The sequence below is a fragment of the Triticum urartu genome, chromosome 6A (assembly GCF_056163025.1).
Source record: "Triticum urartu cultivar PI428250 chromosome 6A, HENAU_Tu73, whole genome shotgun sequence".
In the NCBI taxonomy this organism is placed as follows: domain Eukaryota; kingdom Viridiplantae; phylum Streptophyta; class Magnoliopsida; order Poales; family Poaceae; genus Triticum; species Triticum urartu.
Window position 1 is genome coordinate 90,939,049 of NC_141878.1, and position 16,503 is coordinate 90,955,551.

General features: G+C 51.8%; 1 protein-coding gene across 1 annotated transcript; it reads right to left on the reverse strand.

The window, feature by feature from the left end:
- Nucleotides 1–358: 358 nt before the first annotated feature.
- LOC147964153 (putative E3 ubiquitin-protein ligase SINA-like 6) lies at nt 359–830 on the reverse strand. The gene is made up of 2 exons (XM_087529857.1): nt 762–830; nt 359–679 (listed from the first exon to the last, which is right to left on the reverse strand). The coding sequence occupies exons 1-2, from the start codon at nt 828–830 to the stop codon at nt 359–361; spliced, it is 390 nt and encodes a 129-aa protein (XP_087385983.1).
- Between the last annotated feature and the right edge of the window lie 15,673 nt (nt 831–16,503).

Below are 16,503 nucleotides of genomic sequence, written 5' to 3' on the forward strand. Positions count from 1 at the left end.
CAATCTGAATGTGGAGGGACACCAACTTAGCCCCGGCCAACAGCTTGGGCGAAACTGTGAAGAAGGTCAGCTCTTGCACGATGACGTCGCCGGGATCCTTGCTGCTTCTCACCTCCATTTCCACCTTGACGGCATCGGTCCTACCTTTGGGCTCCCCCGGTGGGCCGTTCGCCCAAATCTTGGCCACGTAGTGCGGTAGTGGGGGTGCCCCCGCTCTGATGCAGATGACCGACATAGCGATAGGTGTGCCGATGTCGAGCATGCCGCCGACCAAGAAAAACATGTGGCCGTCCTCTTCCGCGAACAGCAAGAGCCGTGGCTCCGACAGTGGCACTTGCAGCTGTTGCACCTTGCCGTACTAGATCCTGTGCACGGGCATGGGGTGCACGGTGCAGCTGTGGTGAGAGAGCGCCCGCGGCGAGCCTTCGTAGCCGTAGATGGGCATGGGGCATTTGCATGGCGCGAGCGGACACACGCTTTGGTGATCGGCGAGCTTGTGGTAAGTGACGTAGAGCCCACAGCCTTCGTGCGGGCACTCCACCCTCACCGAGGAGAGGATGGTGTCCACCACCGTGTTCCCCACATCGAAGCCACTGCCGCGCTCGCACTTCTGGCACTGCTGCTGGTTCCCGGGGCGCTCGACGCGGCAGTCCGCGCAGGCCAGGTGCCCTCCCTTGCACTACACAAATCAACCGAACAGCACATCAATCAAGAAACATGCACCTTGGTCAATCAGCCGAACGGACGAGGTGTATTCGAACCTTATACACTGGATTCTTCAAGGGGCAGTGGAGCATGGTGAGGTCCATCGAGACCATAGAGAGCTCCATCGTCGGGTCCTGTTCCGTCTGCATGATCTCGCCCTCCTCGTGCACAACCTTCTCTCGCTTTAGGTCCGGGGCATTACGAAGCTTTACCGTCACATATTCATACTACTTCAAGGTGCATCAGATCAACACACACAAGTATCAAAAGGAGAGTCACGGCATGCATGCATGCATTGTAATTAATGCATCGGTAAACACAAATTATTAAAATATATCGAGTGTAGTGCTTTGATGTGTCGCGTCAACTCGTACAACAACGAGAAGTTAGGTTACTAGAACGCCCTCTCCCTCGCGGATTGAGGTCCGGTGCCTTAACTGCACCTGCCTTTCGCTGTATGACACGTGGGCCACCCACCTGTTGGGCCCACCTGTCATACATGCTAAGGTAGGATCAGTAAGTCAATGAAGCTGCATCCCTCCCTAGCCCATGAGCATGGTGGTTGGCAAGACTAGGAGAAGCTTTCGCTACACGCTCTCCCTCCCGCACGCGATGGACATGTAGCAGTTCATTCGGTGTTAGATGCCTAGAAGCATACTGTAGTACTCCTTCACTGCAGTAGTACTCCATCATTGTTCGAGTTCCTGAAGAGGTGAAGAGCCAAGCGCAGTCCGGATGCTCGTGTGGCAGTTTCATGTGTAGAGTAGTCTAGGATATCGTGTACCATGCCTCTAAGCTTAAAATCGTTGGGGTAGGCTCCATGCTATGAGGCCGTCTCAAAGAATGTGCACCTCGAGGCCGCGCTCGCCGCGCAGCGCCTCACCATGCAAGAAACGGTCAACCCGCACATCCACGTCTACAAGGAAATCGTCTACATAGGCCACTACAAGGCCAGCGAGGACAGAAAGACGTTGGCCTTCTTCTAGCGGCTGGAATCTTTGGACGCCATTGTTCAAAAGCACGTTGACCTGGCCATGAAAGCCTCTACTACTTAGCCACCGTTCGGTGGGCCAGCGCCCTAAGTTGAGGAGGTGGACATCGTCGATGGATGCATCTCTTCTTCTTGCCTCCTGTAACCAGCACTCCATCGCCTCGTGGCCTTAATGTTTTATTAGTATAGTACTCCCTCCATTCCCAAATATAAGTCTTTCTAGAGATTCCAGCAAGTGACTACATACGGAGCAAAATGAGTGAATCTACACTCTAAAATATGTCTACATAGATCCGTATGTTGTATTCCATTTGAAATATCTAAAAAGGCTTATATTTAGGAACAGAGGGAGTATATGTTATTTTTATTCCAGTCGTAATGTTTTCACTGTGAGGTGGGGCCGCAGTTGAGAAAACCGACCATTGGCAAATCCCCACCCACCCATCGAGCGTCGGCTTAGTTTAGAATTAGAAGAGAGGAACGAGGGAGAAGAGCTAGCTGTAGCACGAACACTGTTGTCAGATGGGACTCGTGTTGATAGAATAGGAGTACTGAGCACTCGTACCTCTTTTTTGAGGGAAAAGGTAGACATGTGGGAGAGCCAGCATCCGGGTCGACGTGTCATGCACCAAATTAGAATGCGGAATGGAAGGGGGCATTACCCCGGTCGTAGCGCCAGTAATTCATAACTATAATGAGTAGTCATATAACAAGTCTTTCCAGTAGTAACGCGCCGTCAAATCTCATAGCCCGGCCTTTCCAGCAGTAACTAAGTTGAAACCACTACTCCCTCACCCTCCTCGCCTCTCTGTCAAACCGCCTACGCAAAAACTGCCATGGGTAATGCCCGGGAAAAGCCGCACCCTCAACTTTTAACTACGTGAAAATAGTTTGAGCTTGTTCATTCTATATAAATACTAGTAGTACTGTATGGTTATTCACCCGTGGAGTTGTTCAATGAATAGAGGGCTGGGGAGCACAATTGAACAATACTACTACTAGTAGTAAGTAGGAGTTGTATAGTTAGTCACCTTAAATAGAGAGTTTCTTTTCTTTAATGCCATGTACACAAACTGAAACGCTTGTTGTGGAGAGAAAAAGATAATCACTCCACCATATATGTACGCAGGGGCCTACCACCCGTTTCCAGGCACCGGCGACGTCTTACTGGCTCCCACAATGATAAGCCACCCGTTGGCATATGTCGCACCTACCACCCGACATTTGGCGCCCACCGTGGGGCCAGGTGCACCGTCGTCCGGAGACCTGTTCTGGACGGGAACCCTCTTCCTCCCCAGCGAGCGTAGCCAGCCCGGCACACCCGATGGCGCTTGCCACGATGCGCTGCAAGGCGTCACCAGCATCTGCGCGGCGAGCAGCCTCGCCGATCTCCTCGACGAAACCCTCATCTCCGACGAGCTCGCCTCTGATGCGGGCACCGACCACCTCGCCAACCTCCTCGGCCAGCTCCATGTCTCCAGCGAGCCCGCTGTGGATATGGAGTCGGTTGGCTCCACCGACCCGATCCGTGTCGACTCCGACACGGCCTCCTTCGACACCTTCCCCACCAACGTCGCGTTCTACAACGACCCGCTTCCTCAGACCGACGGCCGTGATACGGTCACCACCGAAGTGATGGTCATCGGCCACGGCAGCCCGGCCGACGAGAGCGCCCACGACGCCCCGCACGCGGTGGCCCACGACTTGTCCACCACCCTCCCGGCTGATGCCGACGACGAAGCACTGGAGGCCCACCGCCTCGCCCTCCTCGCAGAGGGTCGGAGGCTGGCTTCCGTGAGACGCCTCACTGAGGCCTACCAGCGCGAAGCTGACCGTGCCGCCTTCGGCACGCCAGCCCCGGGCGGGCCAAGCCGGGCCGGCATTGTCAAGCAACGCGGCGCCGTCATTGCCGACACGCTGGGAGTCGACCGCCCGGTCTATGCCACTCCGCTCGAGAACTTGCGTGGTGCCCAGGCGGCCGTAGATGAGTTGGACGGCTTGGAGGCCGAAGACCTCCCCCACATGACCCGGCGCATCCAGCAACTGATTGACGCGGCCGCACGGCGGCACGAAGCTGACGCCCGCGGGAAGCCCTCCCCCGCGCCGAGATCACGGCGCGATTTCCCGGACACCGACTACGAGCAACACCCGCGCGCGGCGCGAGAAAGAGCCGGCGGCCAGCCGAAGCCGGACCCGAATCTCCATCGAGCGAGACGCGGACGGCCATCCCTGAGCCATGGAATGGCGGGGCAACCCGCCTCCGCCTCGACCCCGTGGAGAGAGATATCCCACCCCGCCGCCAGTGGCGCACCCGACTCTCAGCGGCCGACTAGGTCGCCGCGAAGGAGTCGGCGAGAATGACGCCCGCCATCGGATCGACCGCCTGGCGCGATCCCTGACGCTGGAAGAAGAGGACGATGTCGGCCCGCCTTGTTTCGGCCCCCGCATCCGCGATGAGCCTTTCCCCAAAGGGTTCTCGCTCCCAAGAGACACGCCCAAGTACAACGGCTCCGTGAAGCCAGAAGATTGGTTGATCGACTACTCCACGGCGGTCAGCATAGCCAACGGCAACCGGCGCGTTGCCGTGAAGTACGTGCCCCTCATGCTGTAAGGCACGGCGCGGACCTGGCTCAACAGCCTCAAGCCTCTCAGCATCAACAGCTGGCTGGACTTCACCGAAGCTTTCATCCGCAACTTCACCAGCACCTACAAGCGGGCCCCCAAGCCCAGACAGCTCTCCCTGTGCGTGCAGGGCCCAGCCGAGTCCACTCGCGACTACCTCACGCATTGGGCCGAGCTCCGCAATTCTTGCTGTTGGGGAACGTTGCAGAAAACAAAAAAATTTCCTACGGTTTCACCAAGATCCATCTATGTGTTCATCTAGAAATGAGTGATTAGATGCATCTACGTACCTTGTAGATTGCGAGTGGAAGCGTTCAAAGAACGTGGATGAGGGAGTCGTACTCGACGTGATTCGAATCACCGAAGATCCTAGCACCGAACGGACGGCACCTCCGCGTTCAACACACGTACGGAACAGCCACGTCTCCTTCTTCTTGATCCAGCAAGGGGGAAGGAGAGGTTGAGGGAGATGGCACCAGCAGCAGCACGACGGCGTGGTGGTGATGGAGCTGCAGTACTCCGTCAGGCCTTCGCCAAGCGCTATGGAGGAGGAGGAGGTGTTGGAGAGGGAGGAGGCAACCAAAGGCGTGGGAGAAAAGCCCTCCATCCCTCACTATATATAGGAGGGCCAAGGGGGGGGGGGCGCCGGCCCTAGGAGATCCAATCTCCTAGGGTGGGGCGGCGGCCAAGGGGGGTTTCCCTCCCCCCAAGGCACCTAGGAGGTGCCTTCTCCTCCTAGGACTCTTTCCCCTTGTAACCCTAGGCGCATGGGCCTCTTGGGGCTGGTGCCCTTGGCCCATGTAGGCCAAGGCGCACCCCCTACAGCCCATGTGGCCCCCCAGGACAGGTGGCCCCACCCGGTGGGCCCCCGGGACCCTTCCGGTGGTCCCGGTACAATACCGATAACCCCGAAACTTGTCCCGATGGCCGAAATAGTACTTCCTATATATAATTCTTTACCTCCGGATCATTTCGGAACTCCTCGTGACGTCCGGGATCTCATCCGGGACTCTGAACAACATTCGGGTTACTGCATATACATATCCCTACAACCCTAGCGTCACCGAACCTTAAGTGTGTAGACCCTACGGGTTCGGGAGACATGTAGACATGACCGAGATCGCTCTCCGGTCAATAACCAACAGCGGGATCTGGATACCCATGTTGGCTCCCACATGCTCCTCGATGATCTCATCGGATGAACCACGATGTCGAGGATTAAAACAACCCCGTACACAATTCCCTTTGTCAATCGGTATGTTACTTGCTCGAGATCCGATCATCGGTATCCCAATACCTCGTTCAATCTCGTTACCAGCAAGTTACTTTACTCGTACCGTAATGCATGATCCCGTGACCAAACACTTGGTCACTTTGAGCTCATTATGATGATGCATTACTGAGTGGGCCCAGTGATACCTCTCCGTCATACGGAGTGACAAATCCCCGTCTTGATCCATGTCAACCCAACAGACACTTTCGGAGATACCCGTAGTATACCTTTATAGTCACCCAGTTACGTTGTGACGTTTGGCACACCCAAAGCACTCCTACGGTATCCGGGAGTTACACGATCTCATAGTCAAAGGAAAAGATACTTGACATTGGAAAACTCTAGCGAACGAACTATACGATCTTGTGCTATGTTTAGGATTGGGTCTTGTCCATCACATCATTCTCCTAATGATGTGATCTCGTTATCAATGACATCCAATGTCCATAGTCAGGAAACCATGACTATCTGTTGATCAACGAGCTAGTCAACTAGAGGCTTACTAGGGACATGTTGGTGTCTATTATTCACACTGTATTACGATTTCCGGATAATACAGTTATAGCATGAATAAAGACAATTATCATGAACAAAGAAATATAATAATAATACTTTTATTATTGCCTCTAGGGCATATTTCCAAGAGTCTCCCACTTGCACTAGAGTCAATAATCTAGTTACATTGTGATGAATTGAACACCCATGGAATTCTGGTGTTGATCATGTTTTGCTCTAGGGAGAGGTTTAGTCAACGGATCTGCTACATTCAGGTCTGTATGTACTTTACAAATCTCTATGTCTCCATCTTGAACATTTTCATGAATGGAGTTGAAGCGACGCTTGATGTGCCTTGTCTTCTTGTGAAACCTGGGCTCCTTTGCAAGTGCAATAGCTCCAGTGTTGTCACAGAAGAGCTTGATTGGCCCCGACGCATTGGGTATGACTCCTAGGTCGGTGATGAAGTCCTTCACCCAAATTGCTTCATGTGCTGCCTCTGAGGCTGCCATGTACTCCGCTTCACATGTAGATCCCGCCACGACGCTCTGCTTGCAACTGCACCAGCTTACTGCCCCACCATTCAAAATATACACGTATCCGGTTTGTGACTTTGAGTCATCCAGATCTGTGTCGAAGCTAGCGTCGACGTAACCCTTTACGACGAGCTCTTCGTCACCTCCATAAACGAGAAACATTTCCTTAGTCCTTTTCAGGTACTTCAGGATATTATTGACCGCTGTCCAGTGTTCCTTGCCGGGATTACTTTGGTACCTTCCTACCAAACTTACGGCAAGGTTTACATCAGGTCTGGTACACAGCATGGCATACATAATAGAACCTATGGCTGAGGCATAGGGGATGACACTCATTTCTTCTATATCTTCTACCGTGGTCGGACATTGAGCCGAGCTCAATTTCACACCTTGTAACACAGGCAAGAACCCCTTCTTAGAATGATCCATATTGAATTTCTTCAATATCTTATCAAGGTATGTGCTTTGTGAAAGACCTATGAGGCATCTTGATCTATCTCTATAGATCTTGATGCCTAATATATAAGCAGCTTCACCAAAGTCCTTCATTGAAAAACTTTTATTCAAGTAGGCCTTAATGCTGTCCAAGAGTTCTATATCATTTCCCATCAAAAGTATGTCATCTACATATAATATGAGAAATGCTACAGAGCTCCCACTCACTTTCTTTTAAACGCAGGCTTCTCCATAAGTCTGTGTAAACCCAAACGGTTTGATCATCTCATCAAAGCGAATGTTCCAACTCCGAGATGCTTGCACCAGCCCATAAATCGAGCGTTGGAGCTTGCACACCCTGTCAGCATTCTTAGGATCGACAAAACCTTCCGGTTGCATCATATACAATTCTTCCTTAAGGAAACCATTAAGGAATGCCGTTTTGACGTCCATCTACCATATCTCATAATCATAAAATGCGGCAATTGCTAACATTATTCGGACAGACTTCAGCTTGGCTACCGGTGAGAAAGTCTCATCGTAGTCAACCCCTTGAACTTGTCAATAACCCTTAGCGACAAGCCGAGCTTTATAGATGGTCACATTACCATCCGCGTATGTCTTCTTCTTAAAGATCCATTTATTTTCTATGGCTCGCCGTTCAACGGGCAAGTCAGTCAAAGTCCATACTTCGTTTTCATACATGGATCCTATCTTGAATTTCATGGCTTCTAGCCATTTGTCGGAATCCGGGCCCGCCATCGCTTCTTCATAGTTCGAAGGTTCACCGTTGTCTAACAAAATGATTTCCAAGACAGGGTTGCCGTACCACTCTGGTGCGGAACGTGTCCTTGTGGACCTTCGAATTTCAGTAGGAGCTTGATCAGAAGTATCTTGATCATCATCAATAACTTCCTCTCTAGTCGGTGCAGGCGCCTCAGGAACATTTTCTTGAGTTGCGCCATTTTCCGGTTCAAGAGGTAATACTTCATCAAGTTCTACTTTCCTCCCACTTACTTCTTTCGAGAGAAACTCTTTCTCTAGAAAGGATCCATTCTTGGCAACAAAGATCTTGCCTTCGGATCTGAGGTAGAAGATATACCCAATAGTTTCTTTAGGGTATCCTATGAAGACGCATTTTTCCGATTTGGGTTCGAGCTTTTCAGGTTGAAGTTTCCTGATATAAGCATCGCATCCCCAAACTTTTAGAAATGACAGCTTAGGTTTCTTCCCAAACCATAATTCAAACGGTGTCGTCTCAACGGATTTTGACGGTGCCCTATTTAAAGTGAATGCGGCAGTCTCTAAAGCATAGCCCCAAAAAGATAGTGGTAAATCGGCAAGAGACATCATAGATCGCACCATATCTAATAGAGTGCGATTACGATGTTCGGACACACCGTTACGCTGAGGTGTTCCAGGCGGCGTGAGTTGTGAAACGATTCCACATTTCCTTAAGTGTGTGACAAATTCGTGACTCAAGTATTCTCCTCCACGATCTGATCGTAGAAACTTGATTTTCCTGTCACGTTGATTCTCAACCTCACTCTGAAATTCCTTGAACTTTTTCAAAGGTTTCAGACTTGTGTTTCATTAAGTAGACATACCCATATCTACTCAAGTCATCAGTGAGGGTGAGAACATAACGATATCCACCGTGAGCCTCAACACTAATTGGACCGCACACATCAGTATGTATGATTTCCAATAAGTTGGTTGCTCGCTCCATTGTTCCTGAGAACGGAGTCTTGGTCATTTTACCCATGAGGCTTGGTTCGCACGTGTCAAATGATTCGTAATCAAGAGACTCTAAAAGTCCATCAGCATGGAGCTTCTTCATGCGTTTGACACCTATGTGACCAAGGCGGCAGTGCCACAAGTATGTGGGACTATCATTATCAATCTTACATCTTTTGGTACTTACACTATGAATATGTGTAGCATTACGCTCGAGATTCATAAAGAATAAACCATCCACCATCGGAGCATGACCATAAAACATATCTCGCATATAAATAGAACAACCATTATTCTCGGATTTAAATGAGTAGCCATCTCGAATTAAACGAGATCCTGATACAATGTTCATGCTCCAACTTGGCACTAAATAACAATTATTGAGGTTCAAAACTAATCCCGTAGGTAAATGTAGAGGCAGCGTGCCGACGGCGATCACATCGACCTTGGAACCATTCCCGACGCGCATCGTCTCCTCGTCCTTCGCCATTCTTCGTTTATTCCGCAGCTCCTGCTGTGAGTTACAAATATGAGCAACGACACCGGTATCAAATACCCATGAGCTGCTACGAGTACTGGTAAGGTACACATCAATTACATGTATATCACATATACCTTTCGTTTTGCCGGCCTTCTTGTCCGTTAAGTATTTGGGGCAGTTCCGCTTCCAGTGACCACTTTCCTTGCAATAAAAACACTCAGTCTCGGGCTTTGGTCCATTCTTTGGCTTCTTCCCGGCAGCTTGCTTGTCGGGTGCGGCAACTCCCTTGCCGTCCTTCTTGAAGTTCTTTTTACCCTTGCCCTTCTTGAACTTAGTGGTTTTATTGACCATCAACACTTGATGTTCCTTCTTGACTTCTACCTCTGCTGATTTCAGCATAGCAAATACTTCAGGAATGGTCTTTTCCATCCCCTGCATATTGAAGTTCATCACAAAGCTCTTGTAGCTCGGTGGAAGCGACTGAAGGTCCTGTCAATGACCGCGTCATCTGGGAGATTAACTCCCAGCTGAGTCAAGCGGTTATGTAACCCAGACATAGTGAGTATGTGCTCACTGACAGAACTATTTTCCTCCATCTTACAGCTAAAGAATTTGTCGGAGACTTCATATCTCTCGACCCGGGCATGAGCTTGAAAAACCTTTTTCAGCTCTTCGAACATCTCATATGCTCCATGTCTCTCAAAACGCTTTTGGAGCCCCGGATCTAAGCTGTAAAGCATGCTGCACTGAACGAGGGAGTAGTCATTGGTACGTGCCTGCCAAGCGTTCATAACGTCTTGTTCTGCAGGGAGAACAGGTGCATCACCTAGCGGTGCTTGTAGGACATAATCTTTCTTGGCAGCTATGAGGATGATCCTCAGGTTCCGGACCCAGTCCGTGTAGTTGCTGCCATCGTCTTTCAGCTTGGTTTTCTCTAGGAATGCGTTGAAGTTGAGGACTACGTTGGCCATTTGATCTACAAGACATATTGTAAATATTTTAGACTAAGTTCATGATAATTAAGTTCATCTAATCAAATTATAATGAACTCCCACTTAGATAGACATCCCTCTTCTAGTCATCTAAGTATAACATGATCCGAGTTGGCTAGGCCGTGTCCGATCATCACGTGAGACGGACTAGTCAACGTCAGTGAACATCTTCATGTTGATCGTATCTTCTATACGACTCATGCTCGACCTTTCGGTCTTCTGTGTTCCGAGGCCATGTCCATGCACATGCTAGGCTCGTCAAGTCAACCTAAGTGTATTGCGTGTATAAATCTGTCTTACACCCGTTGTATGTGAACGTAAGGATCTATCACACCCGATCATCACGTGGTGCTTCGAAACGACGAACTTTAGCAACGGTGCACAGTTAGGGGGAACACTTTCTTGAAATTATTATGAGGGATCATCTTATTTACTACCGTTGTTCTAAGCAAACAAGATGCAAAACATGATAAACATCACATGCAATCAAATAATAATAGTGACATGATATGGCCAATATCACATAGCTCCTTTGATCTCCATCTTGGGGCTCCATGGTCATCTTGTCACTGTCATACTCATCGACATGTAAGTTGTGATTCCTTTTACAATAGCATGAACATCTCATACATCACATATAGATCATTCATCATTCATCACAGCTTTGGCCATATCATATCACAAAGCACTTGCTGCAAAAACAAGTTAGACGTCCTCTAATTGTTGTTGCAAGTTTTACGTGGCTGAAGTAGGGTTCTAGCAAGAACGTTTTCTTACCTACGTGAAAGCCACAACGTGATTTGTCAACTTCTATTTACCCTTCATAAGGACCCTTTTCATCGAATCCGCTCCAACTAAAGTAGGAGAGACAGACACCCGCCAGCCACCTTATGCAACTTGTGCATGTTAGTCGGTGGAACCGGTCTCACGTAAGCGTACGTGTAAGGTTGGTCCAGGCCGCTTCATCCCACAATACCGTTGAAGCTTGATAGGACTAGTAGCGGCAAGAAAGTTGACAACATCTACGCCCACAACAAATTGTGTTCTACTCGCGCAAGAAGAACTACGCATAGACCTAGCTCATGATGCCACTGTTGGGGAACGTTGCAGAAAAAAAAAATTCCTACGGTTTCACCAAGATCCATCTATGAGTTCATCTAGCAACGAGTGATTAGATGCATCTACGTACCTTGTAGATTGCGAGCGGAAGCGTTCAAAGAACGTGGATGAGGGAGTCGTACTCGACGTGATTCGAATCACCGAAGATCCTAGCACCGAACGGACGGCACCTCCGTGTTCAACACACGTACGGAACAGCCACGTCTCCTTCTTCTTGATCCAGCAAGGGGGAAGGAGAGGTTGAGGGAGATGGCACCACCAGAAGCACGACGGCGTGGTGATGATGGAGCTGCAGTACTCCGTCAGGCCTTCGCCAAGCGCTATGGAGGAGGAGGAGGTGTTGGAGAGGGAGAAGGAGGCAACCAAAGGCGTGGGAGAAAAGCCCTCCATCCCTCACTATATATAGGAGGGCCAAGGGGGGGGGCGCCGGCCCTAGGAGATCCAATCTCCTAGGGTGGGGCGGCGGCCAAGGGGGGTTTCCCTCCCCCCAAGGCACCTAGGAGGTGCCTTCCCCTCCTAGGACTCTTTCCCCTTGTAACCCTAGGCGCATGGGCCTCTTGGGGCTGGTGCCCTTGGCCCATGTAGGCCAGGGCGCACCCCCTACAGCCCATGTGGCCCCCCGGGACAGGTGGCCCCACCCGGTGGGCCCCCGGGACCCTTCCGGTGGTCCCGGTACAATACGGATAACCCCGAAACTTGTCCCGATGGCGGAAACAGTACTTCCTATATATAATTCTTTACCTGCGGATCATTCCGGAACTCCTCGTGACATCCGGGATCTCATCCAGCACTCCGAACAACATTCGGGTTACTGCATATACATATCCCTATAACCCTAGCGTCACCGAACCTTAAGTGTGTAGACCCTACGGGTTCGGGAGACATGTAGACATGACCGAGATCGCTCTCCGGTCAATAACCAACAGCGGGATCTGGATACCCATGTTGGCTCCCACATGCTCCTCGATGATCTCATCGGATGAACCACGATGTCGAGGATTAAAACAACCCCGTACACAATTCCCTTTGTCAATCGGTATGTTACTTGCTCGAGATCCGATCATCGGTATCCCAATACCTCGTTCAATCTCGTTACCAGCAAGTTACTTTACTCGTACCGTAATGCATGATCCCGTGACCAAACACTTGGTCACTTTGAGCTCATTATGATGATGCATTACTGAGTGGGCCCAGTGATACCTCTCCGTCATACGGAGTGACAAATCCCCGTCTTGATCCATGTCAACCCAACAGACACTTTCGGAGATACCCGTAGTATACCTTTATAGTCACCCAGTTACGTTGTGATGTTTGGCACACCCAAAGCACTCCTACGGTATCCGGGAGTTACACAATCTCATAGTCAAAGGAAAAGATACTTGACATTGGAAAACTCTAGCAAACAAACTATACGATCTTGTGCTATGTTTAGGATTGGGTCTTGTCCATCACATCATTCTCCTAATGATGTGATCTCGTTATCAATGACATCCAATGTCCATAGTCAGGAAACCATGACTATCTGTTGATCAACGAGCTAGTCAACTAGAGGCTTACTAGGGACATGTTGGTGTCTATTATTCACACGTGTATTACGATTTCCGGATAATACAGTTATAGCATGAATAAAGACAATTATCATGAACAAAGAAATATAATAATAATACTTTTATTATTGCCTCTAGGGCATATTTCCAACACTTGTGAGGGGTGCACGAGGTGCAAGCCATCGAATACTTCACTGCCGGGTGCTGAGAAGGTACCCTCCTCAAGCACAAGCTCCTCTGCGACGAGCCGACTACCCTTGACGAGCTTCTGGACATAGCCGACAAATACACCACCGCCGACTCTTCGATGAAGACCGAGCTTCGGGTAGATGCGTCCGGAAAGTACTCAACCTGGCGCCCAAGACGTCGGCAGGGGATTCCGGCCGACGCCCACACCCGAACAACCACAAGCGCAAGGGCCCTGCGCCGCCTCCCGCTAGTCGGCAGGTGGCCACGGTCGAAGACGCGCCGCCTGAAGGACGACCCGCGCCCAAGAAGCCCAAGGGCGGCCGGCTGGCTTGGCAGCCGGCTTTCTCCTACGAGCAAACTCTCGACGCCCCGTGCAAGTTCCACAGTGACACGAAACCGTCCAACCACACAACCCGGAAGTGCCATTGGCTCACCCGAATCTCTAAAGGAGAGGGGCTCGCGCCGCCACCGCCTGCCGGCCCGCCGCCTCCGCCTCCACCGCCTCCGGCCGCTCGGCCCGCAGTCGGAGCCGTGCACGACGAATTCCCTGACGAGCAAGCAACCTACATCGTCTTTACAAGCCAGCCCGAAGACCGGCGCAGCAAACGCCGAGAGCACCAAGAAGTCAGCGTGGTCTCTACCAACCCCGCCGGACACATGCATTGGTCAGAAAAGCCCATCAGCTGGAGCCGGGCCGACCATCCAGAAGTGATGCCGTCTCCCGGCTCTTATGCGTTGGTCCTGGAAGCCACCCTCGTGACGGACAGACACGTTGCCCGCTTCTCCCGCGTGCTGATAGACGGCGGGAGAAGCATCAACATCCTGTACCGTGACACCCTGGAAAAGCTAAATGTCAAGACAAAGCAGCTCATGCCGACTCGGACAGTTTTCATGGCATCGTACCCGGCTTGTCCTGCGGCCCTATTGGCAAGATCAAGATTGATGTACTTTTTGGGGACAAGGAGCATTTCCGCCGGGAAGCGATCTGGTTTGAAGTAGTGGACCTGGAGAGCCCTTACCATGCATTGCTTGGCCGACCTGCCTTGGCCAAATTCATGGCAGTTCCCCACTATGCATACCTCAAGATGAAGATACCAAGCACCAAAGGCGTCATCACCGTAGCCGGCGATTACAAGAAGTCTTCCGAGTGCGCTGCCGCCAGCAGCCGGCTGGCCGAGTCCCTTGTGATTGCCGAAGAGAAGAAGATGTTGGACCGGGTCGTGGCCCTGGCCAGCAAGCAGCCGAACCAGTCCCCCGACCCCAAGGAGTATGATGCCCAAGGATCTTTCCAGCCGGCCAAAGAAACCAAGAAGATACCCCTTGACCCCGAGCACCCCGAAAGGTTTGCCGTCATCGGGGCAAACCTGAATAGCAAATAGGAAGGCGAACTCGCCGATTTCCTCCGTGAGAATCGGGACATCTTTGCATGGTCCCCCAAGGACATGCCGGGTGTTCCGAGGAAATTCGCCGAGCACAAACTACACGTCCGAGAAGACGCAAAGCCAGTCAAACAACCCCTTCGCCGACTGTCGGAGGAGAAACGCAGGATTGTAGGGGAGGAGATAGCCCGACTTCTGGCATCCGGCTTCATTATGGAAGTTTTCTTTCCAGAGTGGCTCGCCAACCCGGTCCTCGTGCTAAAGAAGAACAACAAGTGGCGCATGTGTATAGACTACACAAGCCTCAACAAGGCCTGCCCCAAAGATCCCTTTGCCCTGCCAAAGATTCACCAAGTGATAGACTCCACAGCCGGATGCGAGCTGTTGAGTTTCTTGGATGCTTACTCAGGATATCACCAGATAAAGCTAGATCCGGACGACCGCCTGAAGACCGCCTTCGTCACGCCATTTGGAGCCTTCTGCTACCTGACTATGACATTCGGCTTGAGAAATGCCGGTGCTACTTTTCAGCGTTGCATCCAGAAGTGCCTCCTCAAGCAACTCGGCAGAAACGCTCACGTCTACTTGGACGACATTGTGGTGAAGACGGAGAAGCGCGGCACCTTGCTGGGAGACCTCAAGGAAACGTTTGAGAACCTACGCCGGTTCCAAATCAAGCTCAACCCCGAGAAATGCGTGTTCGGAGTGCCAGCCGGCCAGCTCCTAGGCTTCCTGGTCTCCGAACGCGGCATTGAATGCAACCCGGTGAAGATCAAGGCCATCGAGAGAATGGCGATCCCCACCAAGCTTCGAGACATCCAAAAGTTCACCGGATGCTTGGCCTCCTTGAACCGCTTCATCAGCCGGCTCGGAGTGAAGGCTCTCCCCCTCTACCGCCTCATGAAGAAGAGCACTCACTTCAAGTGGAACGACCAGGCCGACCAAGCTTTTCATGAGCTGAAGAAGATGCTGGCCACGCCGCCCGTCCTAGCGGCGCCGACTGAGAAAGAGCCCATGCTCCTTTACATTGCCGCAACCAGCCGGGTGGTCAGCACCGTCATCGTAGTCCAATGCCTAGAAGAAGGCCGAGCCCAGCCGGTCCAGCGGCTGGTGTATTATTTGAGCGAGGTGTTGTCCGCTTCAAAGCAGAACTACCCGCACTACCAGAAGATGTGTTACGGCGTGTACTTCACCACCAAAAAGCTGAAGCCCTACTTTCAAGAGCACCCCGTCACGGTCGTATGCACCGCCCCGCTGGCCGAGATCATAGGCAACCGGGACGCATCCGGCCGGGTGGCGAAATGGGCCATCGAGCTGGCCCCTTACACAATCTTCTACCAGCCCCGCACCGCCATCAAGTCCCAAGCACTGGCCGACTTCCTCGTCGACTAGGCCGAGACCCAGTACCTGCCGTCGGCTCCCGACTCCACCCATTGGCGCATGCACTTCGACAGGTCCAAGATGCGCACCGGCTTGGGAGCCGGCGTCGTCCTTACCTCTCCCAAAGGCGACAAGCTCAGATACACGCTGCAGATTCACTTTGCCGCCTCCAACAACGTGGCCGAGTACGAGGCGCTCATACACGGGCTCCGGCTTGCCAAAGAGCTAGGCATTCGCCGGATCCTATGTTATGGCGACTCGGACTTGGTGGTCCAGCAATCATCCGGTGATTGGGACGCCAAGGACGCAAATATGGCAAGCTACCGCTTCCTGGTCCAACAACTCAGCGGATACTTTGAAGGATGCGAGTTCCTCCATGTACCGCGAGCCGACAATGAGCCAGCCGATGCCCTGGCTCGAATAGGCTCCACTCGGCAAGCAATACCAACCGACGTTGCTCTACAACGCCTCCTCAAGCCGTCCATCAAACCCTCTCCAGAATCCGATTCCATCTTCGTACCGCCTGACCCCGACGCGGCCGGGTCCGGCTCGAAGAACCAAGTAGTCGGCCCGGGGACTTCGGCAACCGGCTCGGGGACTGCCACACCCGGCTCGGGGACCG